This window comes from Labrus bergylta, chromosome 5, assembly GCF_963930695.1.
Source record: "Labrus bergylta chromosome 5, fLabBer1.1, whole genome shotgun sequence".
Classification (NCBI taxonomy): Eukaryota; Metazoa; Chordata; class Actinopteri; order Labriformes; family Labridae; genus Labrus; species Labrus bergylta.
In genome coordinates, this window is record NC_089199.1 from 26,751,730 (window position 1) to 26,773,356 (window position 21,627).

Here is a 21,627-nt window from a genome sequence, read left to right on the forward strand (position 1 = left end):
CACTGATGTTAGAGGTCTTTTATTATTGGTCTCACCTATCTCATTCATGATCAACATTTCCTCGACACCTCTCATACATCGATACGCCACTTAAGACAAGTAGCTTGTAAACAATTTTTTGAAAAAGCATGAAACAAACAGAAAACGGGACCAAACCAAGCAGGAACTTTCTACAAGATCTTACATGTTTAAAGGTAGGTTGAAGGACAAACATCAAATGATACAAATCATAAACACAACCAGTCCAAAGACTTGATAGAGACAGGTTCGAATGGGCTTGAGGGTTAATATCCAGCTATTTTATAGTTCTCAAAGTTAATGCGAAAGCAAGATGAGCAGCCAATTCTCTCTCAAATAAATAAATAGTGTGTGGTAGTGCCTGATCACAAACGATTTTAAATCTTTAGATATATATCGAAAAAGATAAGATTTACTGTATAAAATGCCAAGTGCATAATTTGTCCTCCCTTTTGGGTGAATAAACATTTTTCTGAGTGAGCAAACATCGGCAACATTTCATCATCAAAAGAGGAAAATCAGCGTCTTAGAAAAGCCACACAATCCAATACTACAGGAACCCCGAAAAAAGTTTTAAGTGCAAACGTCCCATCACAAAGTCTGCATGTACAATGTCAACACCATATCAAAACACTTAACATACAAAACATAGATTCAAATCTCTCCCCCCATAAGGCTTTGATTCCTAAAAACAGCCAATGCCACGGTGGGGCAGCCGCCTCCCAAATACACGAGAAGGAAAAGCAACAGAAAGAAACACACATGCACATTAAAACAGAGAAACCCAAACATAGGAGACATCGAAACATCTGGCCGTTACAAAAATAGAGAAATTATTCTTAAAAGTTCTATTGGTATTACAGGGAAAAAAAAAAAAAAGAGAGAGGTTACACAAAAATAATAAGACAGGTTTCATAGATATATGTATATACTTTATGCAAGATTTGCTTCACAAACATTAATAAGCAGGTTAGAAAGAGACACGGCCAGCTGAACTCCCTCCTGTTAATGTCTGTATGTACAGTTGTGCATCCTGAAGAACAGCGCAGCACGTTTAAGATCCCCGTGAAGGTTTCATTCAAACCTCCCGGGCTGTGATTTGGTCTAAAAACTAATAAGCGCTGTCGTATATCTCTGTTCTAACTTTTGAATGATGAAACTGTGTCCATTTTAAACATGGGCTTGGCTGTGGTAAGGCACCTTGTAGACTATTATGATTGGCTGCAGAGTGCCGGGGGGGTGGGGGGGCAGGTGTGTGTGTAAGTTGAGTAAAAACAAGTGTGCATTTCCCCCCTTTAAGATTCACTGGCCATCCCTCCCTGGGTTAGAAAAGGGACACTTGGGTTAAGAAAACACTTCAACGTGTTCAATCCAAGTGTCATGTAAACATGTATGTTGCACAATTCCTACACGGAACAGCATAGAAATATGAATCTACCTCTTGAGTCTGTGTGTCAGACTTATGGCTTCAGAGTCGTTTACAAAACAGGTGTGAACGTCTAATGGCTGATAGTCTAGACAGGTTCGGGGCCTTTAAGTGCTTCAACACTCCCGACGGTTTCTACAGTCCTCGGGATCAACTGTGGATATAATTCAAAGGCGAGGAAAGGTTTGACCCCCCGCATTTGAAGGTTTAAAATAACTGCACTGATGCAGTAAAAATCATTAGAAATTCAGCTCATTCATTAGAAAAATAACATCATGGTTTCAGATTCTGTTTTATGAGGGACGATTTTGGCTTGATTTGGATTTGATTGCTCATAAATGAGCACTTCAAGATTCGGGAAAAACTTCTAAATTGTCCTTACCCAAAGTTAGATGAGAAGTTTGACACCTCTGAGTCTGAGTGGTAAAAATGTGGCTTGAGCAAAGCTTCACCTTGAGAGGGGAGATGGGGGTCGGGCATCAGAATCTATCCAAAAACTCGCCTTCCTCTATTTAATGAACAAACACTATCTTCTTTAGTGTTAAAAAAAACAATTTGATAGCATGGGCAATTTCCAGGTAACCAATAGAAACTGGCACATAACCATACAAGGATAAAGATTGACATTTTGACACTTCCATTTTGGAGGGATATGAGATGTAACATACTCATAATCAAACTTGGCAGATTTTGTGACACTTGGTAATAGCCAGCAAGTTTCAGTCTAAGCTAAGATAGATTACCCAGCTCCGGCGTTATATTTACAAGAAAAGTTGTATAAATCTTGCTTAGCTTACAGCAAGAAAGCATTCAAGTGTCCAATGTTTCCAAAATGTCAAACTATTCCATGAAAAATGACCAAAAGAAACTTGAAATAAGTGCATTTAACATGATTGCTGCCTAAAACTGTTCAGTTCATTTAGAAAGGCATTATGAGGGGAATTTAAAAAACAAGATATTTTGTGATGATGTTTGCTGAGTCGATGCAACAGAAATGGCTTCATTTTCTTTCATTCCCACATGAAAGCTTACTGGCTGTTGGTTGACCGGGCCACACTGGCTCGCAGGGTTATTGTTGCATTAGAACATGCACAAAGTTTTTGTATGCATGCTTTCTCTGATTGTGGCCAAGGTGAATGTCAGTTTACTGTCAAGGTAAAAGTCGTGCTGGATATGGCTATACAGAGCCAACATTGCAGAGCAGCAAACTGTGCACACTGAGGCAGGCAAGATCTGGGCAAAAGATATAAGAGTCGCCGCACTGGGTTAAAGCACTACCCTTCAAGAAGAGTATTAGTTAAGGACAGAGCAGGAAAGATAACAGAATTATTCTCGGCAGAGGTTAGAAACTGATAACTAAATACGTCCTTTTTTTGGCAGTAACACTGGCGCACAAGACAAGAAGGACAGTCTATAAAAGGAGAGTCTGCTATATCACTGCTCAGTGTGTCCAAGTATGAAGCAGATTGTCGCTGCAGAGGGTCCAATTTACATGCAGCTACTGTTGCCATGGAAATTCCTCCCTCATTTGAATTGTTGACTGAGGATCCCAAAAAGCCAGACGGAATAAATCCATGAGTGCACAAGGAGAGATGGCACCAGTGTGTATGAGTGCAGGAAAGCATCTGTGGGGGTGTTAATGCTTTGAAACAAACTCAAACGTCCTCCTCATCTTTCAACCTGGTCTGCAGATTCTCTTTAGATCCTCCCTCCAATAATTCTAGTTGTAGTGCAAAGTCTGTGGCAGCACACTTTCAAGCACCGGAGTGATGAGGAATGGCAAAGACGGAGCTCCCACATGATTGTTCTGTTTGTGAGAGAGTGAGATGGAGTAAGGGGGAGGTGGGGTGGTGGTGGTGGTGTCTGGCTGTCTGGGTCCAAATGCAGTGATGCTGGTGGGGATTAACCCTATGTCTTCTGAGGGTCTGGAGAAATGGGCCCTGGCGTGTTGGTCCCATCCATACTGTGTACAGGGATCTGGAACTGTGGGGTGAGGACTGATGGGAACTGAAACAGAGCAGGAATTTGTGTTAAGACGGCTGGGCCAGATCATCTATTATTGTGATCCATATTTAAATACAAACATATAATGTTACAATGTTGGACGTCCCTACTAAACCACAGTGAAGTTTGTTTGAACACAAGATATATAGTTGTTAGCATATTCCCTGTGTGCTTTCCTGTTGCCCTGAGCGAGACGTTATGAGAACTTTGCGAGACCTGGCCAGAACCTGACGTCGGGTTCTGTCAACGTTTGAGAGCAAAGCATGTAGGACATTCCCACCCTGTCATCTCTTTCAAGGACAGCCCACTCTGAAGCTCAATTAAATTGTGAATGTTTAAATTCTCCTGCTGTAAGTGTACCTGCACTGGTTTTACATGTGCATGTTCCCGCCCCCCCCCCCACTTGTTGAGTCTAATCCATTTGATATGTAGCTTGTCAGTGCAGCTTTTGTCCTTTTTGAGACACTTAAAGAGCTGGTCCAAAAGTGGGCACGTGAGAAGGGGGAGCAACAGCCAGCTGGTCTGCAGTTTTTAGCTTTAGTTAATATACTGTACCTAACGGCGAGAACATGTTTGAGCTATTGGTTAAGGAAGTTAATGTCCCACTCTCATCACTTTCACTATCTCAGTGAAGGAGGAGGGGGGGGGGGGGCAATCGAGCTTAAGCACAGTACAGGACAACTTTGCCTAATGTGAGTACACTCCTGGAGACAAATGCAGGAAGCAGAAAAAAGGGATATGCTGTAAGAAACTGACCTGGAACAGGTGAGCTCCTTGGCGTCGTGTGGCTGGGCTGAGGGGAGCCACAGGACTGAGTGTGCTCCAGAAGTGGATGTTTGACAGCAGCGGACTGGGAGTTAGCAACAGAGTGGGAGTCTGGGGAGGAAGAAAAAAAACAAGACAGTGTTTTTTTTAGGACTAATTTAAAACAACAGCATGGCCCACATTGACCAAATGTAGATGTTTTTTATTTTAAGATGTAAGACAACAAAACCCATTTCACCCATGGACTCCTGACTGATCTGATTCTAGTATATTAGGACTTTTGGATCCTGACATTTTCCCCTTCTGACATAAAACTGCATCAACGAAGATCAAAAAATATGTTTGAACTCCCAATTTGAATTTGGAAATTGTTCAGGCTCAATCCGAGTCAACCACTTTTGACAATGGCTTACACTTTAATACATTTATTCAACAAGAAACTGGGTTTAAATTTGGATATAAGCCAGGAGCAATTGATAAGCTTTAAGCATCTTAAATCCATACATACGCCAAGACCCGTATGAATAAGAGGCAATGTTTAAAGCCAACCACAGACAGCAGAGAAAACGTAAAGAAGAACACATTCCCAGTATGAGCTGACTGGCAGTCTGACTCAAAATCTCATGATCATCAAACCTGACCCGACCCTTCAGGACAGACAGAACAAAAGAAACATTGTCTGACACAACAGATCTAATAGACTGCTTGATTATAAACAGTGGCACAAGCAGTCATGAGGCAAAATGCATCACTTTGAAAGCTCCAGACACAGATAGACACAACAGAAAGGCCTTACAGGTTAAATGTACTGCTGCCACCTACTGGTCAGGATCAGTGTCTGCAGATCGTTCTATTTCATTTTATAAGTTCAGAAATTTAGCAGTGACATAAAATACAAGGCTTAGGTTACAGTGGTAACTGCATTTTTTTTTTTTCCACAGGGGCGGGCTGTGGCTCAGTTGGTAGAGTCGGTCGTCTCTCAAACGGAAGGTCAGGGGTTCGATCCCCAGCTCCTGTAGCTTCAAATCTGATGTGTCCTTGGGAAAGACACTTAACCCGAAGTTGCTCCCGCTTCGCCGGCAGAGTACATGAATGTAAAGGAATGGGATTAGTTACTTCTGATGGACACTTTACATAGCAGTCTATGCCATCAGGGTGTGAATGGGTAGGTGTGACCTGCAGTGTAAAAGCACTTTGAGAAAGATTTGAAGAGCGCCATACAAGCACAAGTTAATTCACCCTTTACAGATAGGCCACTTTTTTAAAAAAGTTTTCATATTAAGTAGAGGCGGGGGAAAAAATTGTTTTCTGTAAAAATCGAGGTTCTTATTTTCTGGGATTGTAAAAAGATTCATAACTTCCAATTTCTTTCCCAATTTTTTTTTTTTGGGCTAATCAGTCACTCCCTGCTAAGTGCTACAGCTAGCTCTTTAACTAGAATGCCAAATGGAACAGCAAGAAATTCAGCCAGTCTCACAGATGACTGGAGTAGATCCTGAAGTATGTACTGTGCCAAGACTTTGAATCCATGGATCCATGAATCCACTTGTTTTGAATCAAAAATAGATTCTGAATCGAATGGTGACCCCGAGAATTGAAATCGAAACGAATCTTGAGACACCCAAAGATTCCCAGCCCTAATAGTAAGTAGCAGTTACATTTTTCAGACTTCATAAAATCACTTGTAATGTTTTGGTAGTACAGCAAGGATAACAAATAACAAGTGGCACTTGTGTAATGTACAAGCTGCTTAACCATCATGTTGACATTATCATATTAAACGAGTACAGTGGCCATATTGGATCAATCATCAGCTTTTACCTGTAGCATTGCTGGTGTGAGAGAGGCCGTAGGTAGAGAGGGGCTGCAGAGGTTCATGGGGGAGAAGTCAGAAGCGGTGACCAGCAGAGTCGGCGGGCTGATCTGCAGGACTTTGGGTGGCTTGCGTGTCTTTCCTGAGTTTAGAGTGCTGACTGTGGTGCAGCTGCTCACAGAGGACGAACTGGTTTCAGGGTCCACAAAACTGTTCTCCTCTCCTGACAAAACTACGCTGTTGTCCACCTGCTGGAAAAGGGGGACAGAAATGTCTCTCAGTGTAAACAAACAGAGTACAATGAAGAGTATCAGGAATTTGAATCAATATAAAACATTTTCTCACACATTAGAAACTGCAGGCAGAGCCACAGTGAACTGTTAGTTAAAAATTAACTCAGACTGGATCCACACAAACTCACAAAGTGAGGTTTATCTGTGCATAAATTCCGTTGAACAGTTTGTATCTGACTTGATCGGCTGACTTTGCCATGAGCTGATGGGCATTGAAACAGGTAGCCTGTATGAAGCAGTCCAGCCTATTCACACAGTACCCCATCAAGATGCTTGGGTTGAGCTGAGAAAGGCAAGTGAATTTTGCTGCAAATTTTCCCTTCAACTATTGAAAACCATCTGCTCCTTTTTAGTTAGGATGTCACAAAATAAATGTGAATAATTTAAAAGAGACTTGTGAGTAGAGCACACACAAACATTTCATGTAAAAATAAATCACCAAAACTATTAACTTAAATTAACTTCAACATTATTTCATTCCTGTGTGATCTTAAGTTACAGAAACTAACCAACACATTTTGATTTCAAAAACCCCATTTAACTGTTTTTATGATTAACTCCTTCATTTTTGTTGAGATGTGTTTGTATGTGTACTTGCCTTTTCCAGTGCCTGAGAGTCTGCGGGCTGAGACGATCCTGACTCAATGTCACTGTCAATCACCAGCTCCTGGGAGGAGTCAGGCACTAGGCTTGGGGAGGGGCTGGCCGAGGTCAGGTCTTGTATGCTGAACGTTGATGCTGACGGACGGCTGTGTTCAAATGTGTAGATGGACTGGGACGGCAGGGGGGAGTGTGTGCTGACATCTACAGCCCTCGTGGGCAGTGCTTGCAGAGAATCCAAATGGTTGGATATTAGCGTGGGCTCGATTACAACCTGAAGAGGCAGCGCTGGTGCTGATGCTGGCTTTGGAGGGGTGTTTCCAAACTTGATAACGGATGGCGAAGTATTTGGCTGCTGAGGTTGAGGCAACTGCTCATGGCTCTGGGCCGAGGCAGTGACACCTCTCTTGTCAGCCATCTTCTCTGCTGGGTTCTCTATTTTGATGGACTTGAAGAGCTGGCGTCCATTCTGCAGCGAGTTGAGGGTGAAGGACGTGTACAGGCCGGAGTGGATGTAGTCATTACGGTTTGACTGCTTGGCGCTGGAGCTCAGAGCTGCTGTGCTGCCTCCCACCCTGCTGCGGTCACCAGACTCATCCTCCTGCAGGATGCTGTCCCCTCTCTTAGACAGGAGAGGAAGGGCCCCAGCACCAACATCCCCGCTCTCTGTTCGAGCCGCAACATCTCCTTTCAGGATGTCGGGATATGACACAAAGCGGTAGACAAACTTCTGACCATTCACCTTCTTTATGATGTTCTGGAAAACAAAAAACAAATTGCACGAGGTCATACATTAGATACATGAATATTCTTCCTAAATGAAATATAAGACAGAATTCAGAGAGAGCAGAAACAAGATTTGTCTTTAAGTAGTCTGCCTTTACCAAAGAGGCCCTTAAAGAAAAAAAATAGAAGAGTGAGACCACAATAAGCTTTGTGCGTGGGGACAGCTCTGTCTTTCCTGTCTGTACCAAACTAGCAGCCACTAATGCTGCTGCCAAACATACCAGAGCAGCCCTGCCCAGAACGCCTACTGGGCCAGCCTGTGCTTCTGTCAAACCACAGGCAGATTGAGAGACTGATGGTACTCTCTCTCTCTCTCTCTCTCTCTCTCTCCCTCCCTCCCTGCTGCATGACTCTGAGCAGGACTTTGACCATGCTAAGATGCAATTAACTTGTGTTTATTGTGCTGCACTGGGTCACTCTATTGTGCAGCTGTCTTAAGGAAATAGTCGACAAGGGGTCCTCTGCTGTTGCTTCAAACCATGTGCAATTATGCAAGGCCTCTAGCATATTTGTATTCCACTATTACATCATTTACTTTAAAATTACCGTACATGTTTTTTCCTATTTATGTAATCCATGAACATTTTTAAGAGTTCCTTCTTTCTTTTCTAATACTCGTAATAAAATGAAGACAACTCTGCAGGGCACAAACTCACAACTTAGTGTGCATGCATATTCCTATAGAGTTTGTGAGGGTGTTACAGACAGAAAGGTATATTTCTATTTACTCGTGCACCAATCTTCCAAAGGCATTGGCAACTGGTCATAAAAATGAACATGCACTGGAATCGCAACATGTCAATGATTTGATTTAAAAGCTAAATGAGTAGTCGTCTGTTTTCAGCATTCATGGAAAGCTCTGTTAACATAATGGATACTTAAAATGATCTATATCTTGTTCGAGCAGAACGAGGGGACTGTCTATGGCTTTGGATGTCAAATGGAGTCAGTGACGGAGTAATAAGAAGCAGAAACATAGGACTTGAAGGAAATCCAGTCTACAAACCACATTGTGGCCAATCCACTATTCAGAGGGTTGTGTTAGCCAACCATATTCTGACATGCTTCTACCCACACAGACCAACATCAGAAATTTGGAAACAGATGAAAAAGCTGTAATTGGTCCAAAGTTTGACAAGCCAACTACATTAAAGAACATCACATGCTTCTAGTTTGGGCCTGGACTCGGGATGCAAAGAAGTATTGTGTGTTTATTCAAGAAATGTGTCCATTCAGGTTTCCTGTGGGGACGAAGAGGCAAGGATCATGTGTTAAATCCACAATGTGTGGGAAGCAGGGAAACAGCTGGCTGATGGTTCACCCAATATTGGTCTTGTGGTGGCTTACGTTAAAATTAAGTGTGAGCGGCACAAAAAAACACAACAGCCACCGTCAGTCCCCTGAAACCCAATGCTGTGTCCAAGAAAAACGGAGTTGATGTGTTCCTTTACCTTGTCGTAGTAGTATCTTAGAGCCCTGCTGAGTTTGTCATAGTTCATGTTAGGCTTGTTCTTGCGGGCTCCCCACAGACGGGCCACCTCCTCTGCCTGCAGCAGTTTAAACTCCCCCTCCTCATTGGTCCAGCAGATCAGCTGCTCATTACTGGGATCCAATAGGAGCTGGAGAAGGAACTGCCACAGGGTGACAGAGTTGTCCATGTCTCTCACTAAGATAAAAAATAAAAAAACAGAAATAGGAGAGAACAATTACAAGTCAATAAAGCAAAAAAACTGTTCCTCAACCGAAAATTATGGAGTTCCTTAGCCCACTAGGGCAACAGTTAACTTGAGTGCAGAAATGAAGTTCTTGTTTATCCACTCTGCTCTGACATGTTTAATTAAATCAATGAACTAAAAAGTCAAAGCATTCTGTATGTGCATGGATAACAGCCCAACAGAAGTAAGGCCAAATGCAGTATAAGTCAGTTTGAATGTGCAATGCAGTTTACAAACTCAGACTAACATTTTAATGTATGCACAAAACATCAACAACAACAATAATGGGAAAACAACAACAATGGGAAAACGCTGGTAAAAATCAACCTCACGTGCATATTTGAAAGCAAAACAAACCCCTTTAAGGCACAAGCTCTGTTGTATATTTAACGCAGAGTGATTTACAGTAAAAGCTTATTGAATAAGAGGCGGTTTCACAGTTCCAGGTGCACCATGTGGTAGAAACGCTGCTCCATCATGTGGGTCCCACATTCCAGTGAGTTAATGCAACCATACATCTGGAGGAATCTCGAGTGGTTATATGGCCTGCAGCCACACTGTTCACATTGGCTAATTATTTTAATACAAGAAACTAACACTTCATCATAAATACCTGTTATTTCTTTTAAGGACACCTATAAAATGTACCACTGTGATGTGGCTACTGGCTGTGCTAATCAAAGCCAAACATCTTGTTCACATCTGGCTCTTAAAGCGTGGCATACCAACATATGGTTTTTTAAAATGAAAAGCCCCCTCACAGACTGGGGTAACGAATGATCATCATGAAGGAGTTAATTCAAACAACAGGGGGGTTATGGAAAGACGTTGCCGCTAGAGGAATCATGCAGACATAAGGGCTTTATCCAAGGTGAAAATGACATACTAATACCATTATTTCTGCTGTATTATATTCAGTACTGTTATTGAGAGACATTCTTCTCACACACATGGGCCTGAACATGCACAAACAGGACCTATGAACATTCATTAATGCATGCTTTTCCTGAGGTTGGCCCAAGGTATGTGCCACCCAGCCACAAGTAATATGCTGAAGTTGTGCTACCTTATCTTTACCTGTACTACAATTGCTGTACCATGAAACGGCATATTGCACTTTAAGCTTGCACTTTAACCCCCAAAAGAAAATTTCAGGATGATTTATTAACCATCACATGGACATTTAGTTGTCTTTTGTTGCGTTTTATCTAAAAAAAAAAAAAGAGATTTGAGATTGTATTTTTAGGTCAAATCGCCCCGCCCTAATAGTAAGTTGCATGAACCACAATGACGGGGTTGAAATATGAGCACTAGGGTTTTGCTTATGCTTTTGTTTTGCTGTATTTGACGACTTTTCACTATCTTAACATGCAACCGCCATGTAGCAGTGTCTTTGATACTTTTAAACGGTTTAAACATGATTTTTCCATCTCTTGTATGGAGTTGCGATGCCATAGGCACTGGTTCAACGCCTACATAGGCAGTTTCACTGTAGCTGATTGGACCGCCCCTCAGGACTGAGTGGGTGTGTGCAAAAGCAGAAGGTATGCTAGTTTTGTTGAATCCAGCCTCAGACTTTAAAGATGCCTTATAAAACAGAATAAATAAAACCCATGATTAACATCATAGTACATTGTCTGCCAATCCAATGTCTTATCTCATCAGTGTAGACTTCAGACTTTTACTTTGGTATTCTTAAGTCATTGAGAAAAAATGCCCCCCCCCCCATAGAAAACTTAATTTTTCCACTTAATTTTGAAATTCTTTCACATCCTGAACCATGCTATATGTCAGCAGGGTTAATTGGTGCCTTCTTCAAGTCTACAAACAAGTCAACTTTTGCATGTCTTTCATCTCTGGTGGATAGCAGCAGCCTCTCAATGGCCTCATTTCTCTCGCCATTTCCTTTGTCCTCTATCCTCCTGCCTTTGTCCCATTAGACGATCTTAATGTGGCACCTTGAAGAATGCTTACATTTCTAAAAGCCATTTAAAGAAAGGAGGAGAGAGAAAAGAACTAACATTTGGGTAAAGCAAAGAGCAAGACACTCATCTGTGAGGGCAGGACACAAAGCCTAAATGTACAAACAAGCAATGGATTACAATAAAAACAATCGGGCAAGTTACGCAACTGCGTCTGACAATATCAAATTTACAAAGACTCCTATGCGCTGATTTGCGTTTTCCTTTAACGCCTGCCCTGTTCCCTCCACTCATCTCTACTCGCATCTCTTCCTTGCCCTTTCACTGGCATCACAGAAAGGAGGGACTTACTCAGGAGGAGAGGAGGCAATGAAAAGGTCTGAGGATTGTATTAACAGAGACTGAGAAGAGGCTTGTTTCTTAGAGCAAAAGGATGTATACTCTTTTCCCCAGAAGCAGGGCTACCTGCCGAAAAAAAAAAAAAGATGAAAGATGCAGGGATCATGCTGTGAGTAACAGTCTCAATGAAAGTGGGGGAAGCTCCATGTCTTTGGAACAGCTTCAGTGGTCCTTTTCCCGCTGTCTCTCTGCATCCTGAAAGCCTGAAAAAGAGGAAACCTGCTCCACATGAAGATTCAGTGGTGTTTAGATTTTGCTGGTTGGAGAGGCCATAAACAAAGAGACAGAAAGCACGTTGCTTTTCCTGAAGCCTACTGACTTATTTGTCGTTATTAAGCTACGTATTATTCATTTATGTTGAGTTCAAACGCATTGTGTTGTGAAATCATTCCACCTTTTCATACATTGGTGCTATCTCAATTTCAGCTGTGTACGCAGCAGAGGAAGGGGAATTTGTTGCTCAAACCTGGTGCTCCTAATAGGAATCCATAAGTAGCATCAGACTTACGTTTTAAATGACATAAAACTGAAGAAGCAGAGGTGGATTTTCTGGCAAAACTTCACCAACTAACAAGGTGCATGAAGAGTGAAAGGCCCCGTCGAAACGCGTCAGTCTACTTTGTTAGTAAAGTTCTTTATACAGGAGCTTTTTGACCTCTAGGTGACATAAAACTAAAAGGAAATAAAAACTAAACTAGCTAAGAATCTGTGTGTTTTTTTTTAATACTTTGTCAAGCTCCATGCTTTGAATGTCACTCTGCTGTTCATCTCCTTACACTGGCTCCCAGTTACTGCTCGCATCAAATATAGAACTCTGCTGCTCGCTTACAAAACAGCGACAAAAAACGTCTCCTCCTTATTTTAACTCTCTCATCCAGGTCTACACTCCCCCCCGCCCACTACGCTCTGCCAATGAAAGGCGTCTGATCCAACCTTCACAACGGGGTCCTAAGACGCTGACTAGACTCTTCTCCTCTGTCGCCCCCCGGTGGTGGAACGAACTTCCAAACTCCATTCGATCTGCAGAGTCCCTCTGCACCTTTAAGAAAAAGCTAAAGACCCAGCTCTTTCATGAATACCTACTAACTTAATGATGATGGTCTCCATATTATTGATGATGATGACGATGGTTTTTGTTTGATAACAATGACTTATAAGATGGTTTCTATACTGCTTAGAGCTCTCAAGAACTGCCCTCAATGTTGTGCTTTGCCTCTGGTCACTTCCTGTCAGCACCTGTGTGTCCAATCAGACTCAAAGCTGATCGTTTGCTCTTACTGACATCGCTCCCTTTTTTCTAGATCCTTGCTTGTGTTGTTCTTACTCTCCGATGTACGTCGCTTTGGATAGAAAGCGTCTGCTAAGTGAATCGTAGAATTGTCAAACTAGATCCATTTCCTATTATTGAAACAAATGTCTGGATATCATGTGATTATTTTTTTCCCTCAACAGCCAAAACAGTTCTTGCATTTTGTAATCTTTTATCCAAAAAAAATCTGTACTCAATACAAACCCAAATCCAAGTGTGGAAATGGAGTAACACACACACACACACACACACACATCCTCACGCAGTGACACACTCAAATGTCAAGGAAACCCCCCCACACACTTCTTCTATAAGGCAAAGATTTGTGTTCTTCTGTTGCAAGGGCTTTTTTATCCTAATGTGGGTTTTGCAATTCACAGCCCCGACAGCTGAGATCCCCCCTCCCCCCCCCCCCCCCCACATACTGTCACACAAGAAACTAGTGTGAGCAGGTTGAATTTGGATGTTACAGTCTGACTGTGACTTGTGCTCTTCATGTCAGAATCTGTCAACCAGTGTGTGTGCGTGTGTGTGTGTGTGTGTGTGTGTGTGTGTGTGTGTGTGTGTGTGTGTGTATAATCTTCTTATGGATACGGGTAAATCTGCCCAGATTCATCCAAACCTGCAGGACTGGAGACACCCCCCCCCCCCCCCAAACACAATCTGTCCCGACCTGTCACGTTAAAACCGGTGATATGGGGGGGGGGGGGGTAAAAATAGGACAGCGTCAGAACTGCTGCCAGAGAAAAAAAGATAACAGATGAAGGTTATGTAACATCCCACATTGGAGGTAAACGTTATCAACGAAGCACTGAGACCCTCCCAGGCCAAATCAAATCAGATTTCATCATGCACTCGGACTGGAGGGACTGGAGGGACTGTTTTCTGACTGGTCCCCCCCCCCCCCCCCCCCGACAGAAAGCCAGGAAACCCACACAGAGCAAAATAAAAGACCACTTGTTGATGATTTTTGGTTTCGCTACCCACAACCCCCAGTCAACCAGCAATTTCCCCCCAATAGTTGTAAATGCGTAAACGTGTCTCCAAAAACAACCCCCCCCCCCCCCCCCCCCAGGAGGCAAAAACAAAAATCCAGAATATGCTCTTAAGTTTGTAGTAGTCACTACTAAAGAGAGCTAGCTTCGTTAGCCCTGTGTGCTAACAGTACCTCGATCGTAGAGCCCGCTGAATTTCCGAGTCGTCGAGCCGCGTAGAAATATTCCCAAAACATCGCTGGAGAGCTTTCTGTCACACCGTAGGTCAGAAAACACGCTGTGGGGGAAAAAAAAAAAAAAAAAAAAGTGTGGAGAAAACACCTGAAGGTAAAATACATTAAGCTGCCTTTGCAACCTCACAGGCGAATTATCCTGTTTAGAAAAAGAAAAAAAATGTTGCGTTCAATGCGCCTCGTATTTTTTAAAATCAGAACTGTTATGTGCGTTTGCGGCAATACTTTCTGTTCAAAATGTAGGATTGTTTGGGTAATCCAGAAATCTTTTTATTATAGTGGTTGGTGTGAATGTGTGAAAACACCTGCTTGGTTTGTGAAATCGATTCTGGTCGTTATTTTTATCACAACATATGCACTTCTTAAATTCACTGACAGCGGAATTTACCTTGCCAAAAATGTCTCTGAATACAAATATTGTGAGCATGTATGAGCAGCGTTACCTTCACCGTTACACTCGTTGACGCGGCTTGCGAGCTCTGGTGGGGGAAAAAAAAGTTTTTCCATATCAGCACCTTACTGTGCGAGAAAATAAATAGCCACCTGTTTGCGCGGTTATGTGCGACGCTCAGATTTCCGTTGCTTCCAAATGCCCGCGAATGTGTCATTAAACTCGTGCTGAGATCACTTCCTCTCTCGCTTCTCTGGTTGTTATGTTTATCATCTTGTTGTTACTTTACCCTCCTACATATTTCATCGAGTTAAAAAATTAACAAGACTGGATATTTATTAGTAATTGTGTGTTTTTTTTAATTACAATATGCCAACACCTATGCAGGGGTCTAATTTTGATCATACGAGAAATCGAAAAAACGATTTCTTGTTCACTTTTTGCTTAATGGGTTATTGAAAATGACAAAGAGCAAGTTTTTAATTAAAACACTGCCATGAAACGATTTATATTTTCTCAAGGAGGTAAATGAATACGTATTACTTTATCATATTGCACTTAAGCTTCTTGAAACATGAATGGATGCTCTCCTGAATACTTTGATCAGGTGCCAATAAAAAGGTGTGCATATGAATTTAGAGCTGGAGCAGGGCATTGTGGGTAACTTTTGTTGGCACCTGTGGATAATTAGTCCTAATAATGAAAGGAATTAATTAGAAAGGCTTGTGGTTGAACCAGCCAATAATGCCTGAGCAGTGGATGACAATGCATTTCTTTCTTCCTCACTCCTGTCGTGGTTTTTAGTTTATCCCAGCATGATGGGAGTCAGAAAAAAAAACATCATATCTATTATCCATTAGTTTCTTCATACTAATGATCAGAGCCATTCCAAATGTGAAGGGCCAGATTAATTAAGCATAGCACTCTTTTGTTATGAGTAATTTATACAAATTTAAGAATTATGCAACATATTACACTTCATCGTAGTGATTTCTTTTTAGGGTAGAATCAATTATTTTATTTTTTCAGACACCAACAGTATAAATACGATACATGGTAAATGTGTTGTCTGATTAACCACCAAGTGGCAGCAAATCATAGCAGTCTCGGACTACAGGTCACCAGCACTCAGCACATTTTGAACTTACAGTACATATCTGGTGTGGACACAGTCTACAAAGATGAATTAAACCATCTCTTAATAATACATTTAACGTATATAAAGGAATGTATATGATACTGATTTAAATTTTAAAACTGTGTTCACTGACTTAACTTGGAAAGCCCGACATATTAAGTGCACGAATACAATCACAGCATTAAATGACACTTTCTGGAGGTGAAATGGGCTCAGCTGAGAGTTAAAGCAAGACTAACACTATGCAGAAGTAGCAGTCCACCATGCCAACTTTTTAAAAAACAAAATCAGTGAATAAAGAGAAATCCCAAGCAAAAATCTCTGTTGCTGCACTTTACTATTAAAAATACTAATTGGCAACTGATCACAGAACTGTATCAGTAATCAGAGGACTGTGACAATCAGCCAAAAAGCTAATCAAAACTATTCAGTCAGAGTTTGGAGGGTGATTATTTATAGAGTGGTGTTTCTGGTTTCACCTGCTGGCTCAGTGACTCATCACAGCTCAGGGAAATATCTGAAGTATTCGAATTTGAAGTTTTACAATGTGTTCATAATTTAAACTGATGTGATGTGTATCGTTTTAAAAGCTAGCACTTGTAGACTTTAATAGAGTAAAATCTTGGAAAGCAGCGAGCGTTTATAGTTTGTGCAGGAGTGACTTAGTCCACTGTAACCTATCTGACTTCCAGTCCCTGTTTTGTTTTGTTTTTGACTGAAGAACTTGTGTCCAGTTGAATCCTTTTGAAGGTTTATGTAGGAAGACTTCACATACTGTACTTAAGTTTATCTGATTTCTGTAGATGGCTGTTCGTCATGAGCCTGGATTTTACCAAGATTTCTGCCTGTTAAAAGGATGTTTTCTTACCACTGTAACTTTTGCTAAAATTCTGCTACAGTGCTCATGATGGATTAATGCTGGGTATTTGTAACACAACAATAAGTAAGGTCTTTTTACCTGCTTTTTGTAAAGTGTCTCAATATAACACTTGTTATGAGTTGCCGCTATACAAATGAAGATTAATTGATTTGTTTCAATGTTCGTTCTAAAGGCAAAATGGTCAACCTTGTTGATGATCAGAGGCTTCTATTCTTCCTCAGATAAAAATAATATTATGAGTTTTACATATAAAATGAATTGAACCTTTACCAAATGATTCAATATGACACATTTAAAAGTTACATTTGTAACAAAACTTTATTTGAGTTTATATGAAAATCAAAATTCATCAGATGTTTGGGAGCCGTCTGTCTCTTTCTTGAAGGTTTTGCTTCCGAGCAACGATACAAAGACTCCCTGATGGTGAGTGAGGAGCGTCCCAAACCATCCAGCACAGAAGAAGCAGATGGAAACAAATGTCCTCGGTGCTGGTCGGAGCGCTCCTCATCACTGGTCTGCAGGCTGAAGAGGGTGGTGCTGGAGGTGGAGGTGGAGGTGGAGGTGGAGGTGGAGGAGCGTTGAATTCATAGGATTTATGTTTACAGTCAGCTGCTCCAGGAACACAGAGGACTCCTGCCCTGTGAGACAGAAAAACTTGTGATTGAATTATTTAGCCTATAAATAACCCACACAAGTGATGTGAGACCATTTGTTTGACCTTTTTAGAACTCTGGCAGCGGCGTTCTGTACTGATTGAAGGCGATTGAGGGCTGGCGGACGTACTGAGAGAGGTGAAGAGCGAGTTACAATCAAATCATAAGGCAGCCAGGTATGACTTCAAACCTGGAGCTAGAGATACCACCTGAGTGATCAGCAACCACTTCAAATATTTGGGAAGTTGATCCTGGGCTCTTCAGTCCTTTCTGGAGTCAACATTTTTATACTTGTAAAAGCAAGTTTAGGTCCTCTGTTTCAGTCCGAGTCGCTGTCTTCCAGAGGAGCCTGCCAGTATCTTCTGAGTGTAGAGGAGGTGAGTCCGGAGGTGGAAGGCTGCTCCTCGTCGATGTCTTCGTAACCCCTCCTCTGCCTCTTCGCACCGTCCTGTGCTGCAGCACTCTCTTCCCTGATCCTCTTCAAGGAGGGGCCCGGGCCTGAGGTGGATGGAGCCCACTCTTCTGGACCAGTGAGGACAGGCGGTCCAGCAGGAGGACGAGCAGGAACTGGAGGAGCGGTGGGGACAGGTGGATCTTCTGGAAGGAGCTGCTGCACGAGAGGGGAGGTCTGAAGTCTTCTTCTTCTTCTTCTTCTTCTTCGAACATCGAGTCGTACCTGGAGTCTTCACTCTCCACGTCAGACCCGTCAGTCCAGTCGATGCTGTCATCGGTGTCTTCATCTTCATCCATGTCCATCGGGTGTCCGATGTCTTCATCTGGGGATTGCCCCCAGCCTCACCTGCAAAAGGAAACCCAAACTCACCTTCCCACACGTCAGGGATGAAGAAGACTGGGAGATGGCGATCCTCGTCATCGTCCTCGAGGTCGTGGAACAGAGCGCCTGAGGAGGAAAAGTCAAAGGGTTTCAAAATGTGATTCAACAATTCACTTTTCCTTAGATCATTCAATGTGTGTAACTAAATAAACAACAATAACATAAGTAAAGTAATGTAGAGGCTTTTTCTTTTCTTTTTTTTGTAGAGCGGTCTTTTCAAAGTTACATCAGGCCACGGTCTTATATAACCTCAGTTGGACCTGTATCCATGACAACTGCTGACACACGTACGTGCGTGCGTGTGTACGTGTTAGTGTAGGCACAGAAAGATAAATATTATTTTTTATCACTATTATTTTTATTTTATTTTCCCTATTAATTTTTATTTTTGATACTTTTACACGTATGTGTAAATGTTACAAGAATACTTTCATGACATACTGCAGATGCAGTTATATCTGCATGTTTTATAATAGGCTATATTCATTAGTTTATTTTGACTGAGACAGTCTACATACAGTGTACACTTCACTGTACCAGCTGAACATGAGCTAAATTACATCTGTAAGCCCTGGAGACAGAGACAACATCTATGACTACAAAGTTAGAATACAATACACAAATCATTTCATTCATTTGAATTGTTTTTTTCAGGCCATTGTAAAGCGTCTCAGTCTCCCCTCACTCCTGTTGAGGAGACATATACAGTAGATGCTAAAAGGTCCTCTGCGTTAGCCAGCAGGTCAGTTTAAGAAGCATGTTTTATAAAGCCATGATATCATTGTGTAAGCTGATACTCTGTATCAGTGCCTCCTGATAAGTACAGTCAAGAGTTCAGGTCTGACATTGGCCCATAATGAAGGGCATGAAGAAGACGTTTTTTATTCTGCTACAGTAGCTTCAATTCTAGTCTAAATCAGGACCAACCGTTAAAAGGAATCCAAAGTTTTCTGTAGTTGTGTGCACTTTTAACTCACTCAATGAATGTAAGCATCAATAACTGAATGAATGTTAGAATTCTAATGAAGCATACTGTTTGTGCTATTGTACATGCACACCTTTGTCCACTCGTTTTATTATCTCAAATCATAGATCAACAAGTCTGCAAATACATTTAGCTGAGAATCTGTATCCCTCACAGAGATCATAATCAGGAGAGAATGAGTGAAAGCTCAGAGCATTATAGCTTTTTTCATTTTCAAATTTTTTTTTTGAATGATGCTTTTTCCCGAATGTTATTTTCTGTAATTTTCTAATTTTTACATTTGGTTTTTAAAATGGCGGTTGGTGGTACTGGGTTGGCTCCTGTGTTTGACCAACCAACGTACACTGACATATGGACCAATCGCTGTGTACTTATGTCACTCGAAGTCCCTCTTTTGCTGGGAGAATACCTTCTCTGAAGCAGGAGCTAAAAAGGTTCCTCTGAACGGTTCTAGCAACTAAAATACTTCATGATCAGGGGCGTGTCCAGAGGGATTGCCAGGGGTAGCATAGACCCCCCCTTTCAAATCGTCTTGGCGACACCAAGTGCCAACCCACAATGCTTGACAATTGTCTTGCCAGCGGTGGGACTGATGTTGAAAGTCAGGCTGTGTTGCAACAGGCAGCACATCGTTTAGATGTTTGGTTGCAATTTTTATAAAATATTTTAAATTGTGACTTTGACCGTACATGTTGTTTTGAGTCCTTGATGAATTAAGTTTAGAAGAAGGTATGTATTGCCGTTATCTTGTGGTACTTAAAAGTCGATGTGATTAGCGCAGACAGAAGGGATAAATAAATGTTTATGTTGTGTTCATCCCTCGTGTTGTGCATAAACAATTCAGGTCACCCCTGCACAAGTCAGTGCACCAGTTGGGCCACCCAAGTCAAAAGTCTGGACATGCCCCTGTACATAGTTCCTACGGTGATGAATCAATAAAAAAAGGAGTATAGTTCCAACAGTTCCTAGAATTATGAAAAACAAGCATAACAGCCTTAAGGTGAGCAGTGACACTGAACCAAAACAATAAAGCGGTGGGTCAAATATCCAAAAACAATGAACTTGAAGATGCTTTAATCCTCCATGGAGTAATCACATTTCTCTTCTTGGTTTGAGTGCTGCCCTTTTAAATTACACATTCATGTGATCTGTTACTGACAGACAAAGGAATAGTTATCGTGTCAGCATTCAGCCTCTCTCGGGAAGCTTTTCTGAATCCAACACTAATTCCGTTTATTTTCCATCCAGGCGTGACAGAGGCAGGGAAAGGAAAAGAAGAAACCAAAGAGGGGTTGAGACAACATTTTGGATATCCTAAAAAAAAAGTTCCTTATTATGTTACACTTTTGCAGATTCCATAAAATATGAAAACAAAGTTGGTCTCTGTTTGATAGCTCCAGGGAGAAAATGTTCTTGTCACAGTTGCTAATCAGATGAATTATAGCTATTTAGAAGGCCCGGCTGCTGCGTTTGGAAGACACTACTCTTTTGTACAGTAACCACTGGTCACAATGTTGTCAGCTACTTGTAAAACATTGCAGCCTGCATCCACATTTAATTTATCAGCGGAAAGCCTTGTCTTTACACTTCCCACTTTCTCTTCAGATGCCTGCCTCGGCCTATGAATCAAAACAGTATAAAGAAGTTTGAAAAGCAGCTCTTTCTAAACCACTTTATCATCGATTAGCAACAGAGAGAAGAGACAACACACACTTCTGCTGTAACACTGGTGTCAGTTTCCTGTTCGGTGCTCCCTCCGTGCCAAACACAACTGGAAAGCAGCAAAAAGCCAGAAATTCCAGCCTGATAAGATTGCAGACAGAGCTGCTGCAGCTTCCTCTCTGCTTTCCACAGTATTGAACTGAGAGATGTACCATCTATTATAGCAGTCAGATGAGTATTGGAGAGTGATCGCAGGATTGAAACCTCCCTTTTTAAATCAGAGACTCGGTGTAGTGGCCTTGATGTGGTTATCCTGCCACCCACTCTGTGCTGTAATCCCTGCTGTCACACACACAACGCAGCAGGGGACTCAGACTGATGTCATGTCACTGAGACAGTCGCTGTCGCTGGGTAGATGAGCAGAGAAGAGGATGTTGATCTGTTATATAAATGGTTTCAACAGTACATTTACAAGTTTAAGTCTTTTTCATTTCATTAATGCATAAGGAGTTATTTAAGCATTTAGTTATTTATTGTTTCTTTTATTCAACAATTTTTGTTTGACATAGTTCCAGTTTTAATTCGTTGTTGTTCCTCATTTATTAGATATTCTTGTTTTATTCATTTTTTTTTCACTGACCATCTTTGATGCATCTACATTAAAACAAATGTTTCTCAAATTTAAGGATACTTTTGGACATTTGAATGTTTTTAATACAAATATTAGTGCTTATTGTGGGTTTAAGAAATCCTAGTTTTGCACTGCTTACATGCACAATGAAAACGTTTCTCAGTTTTGTTCTTT

The 21,627-nt window shown here is 41.5% G+C and overlaps 1 protein-coding gene across 2 annotated transcripts; it reads right to left on the minus strand.

The window, feature by feature from the left end:
* Nucleotides 1–3: 3 nt before the first annotated feature.
* Nucleotides 4–14,431, minus strand: elk4 (ETS transcription factor ELK4). Of its 2 annotated transcripts, none has more exons than XM_020632711.3 (6): nucleotides 14,219–14,431; nucleotides 9,157–9,371; nucleotides 6,918–7,676; nucleotides 6,035–6,277; nucleotides 4,205–4,324; nucleotides 4–3,451 (listed from the first exon to the last, which is right to left on the minus strand). In XM_020632711.3, the coding sequence occupies exons 2-6, from the start codon at nucleotides 9,361–9,363 to the stop codon at nucleotides 3,353–3,355; spliced, it is 1,428 nt and encodes a 475-aa protein (XP_020488367.2). In that variant the 5' UTR covers nucleotides 9,364–9,371; nucleotides 14,219–14,431; the 3' UTR covers nucleotides 4–3,352. The 2 variants fall into 2 exon arrangements, with proteins under 2 accessions (XP_020488367.2, XP_020488368.2); XM_020632712.3 differs by having other exon boundaries at nucleotides 6,035–6,274; nucleotides 14,219–14,430.
* Nucleotides 14,432–21,627: the final 7,196 nt, after the last annotated feature.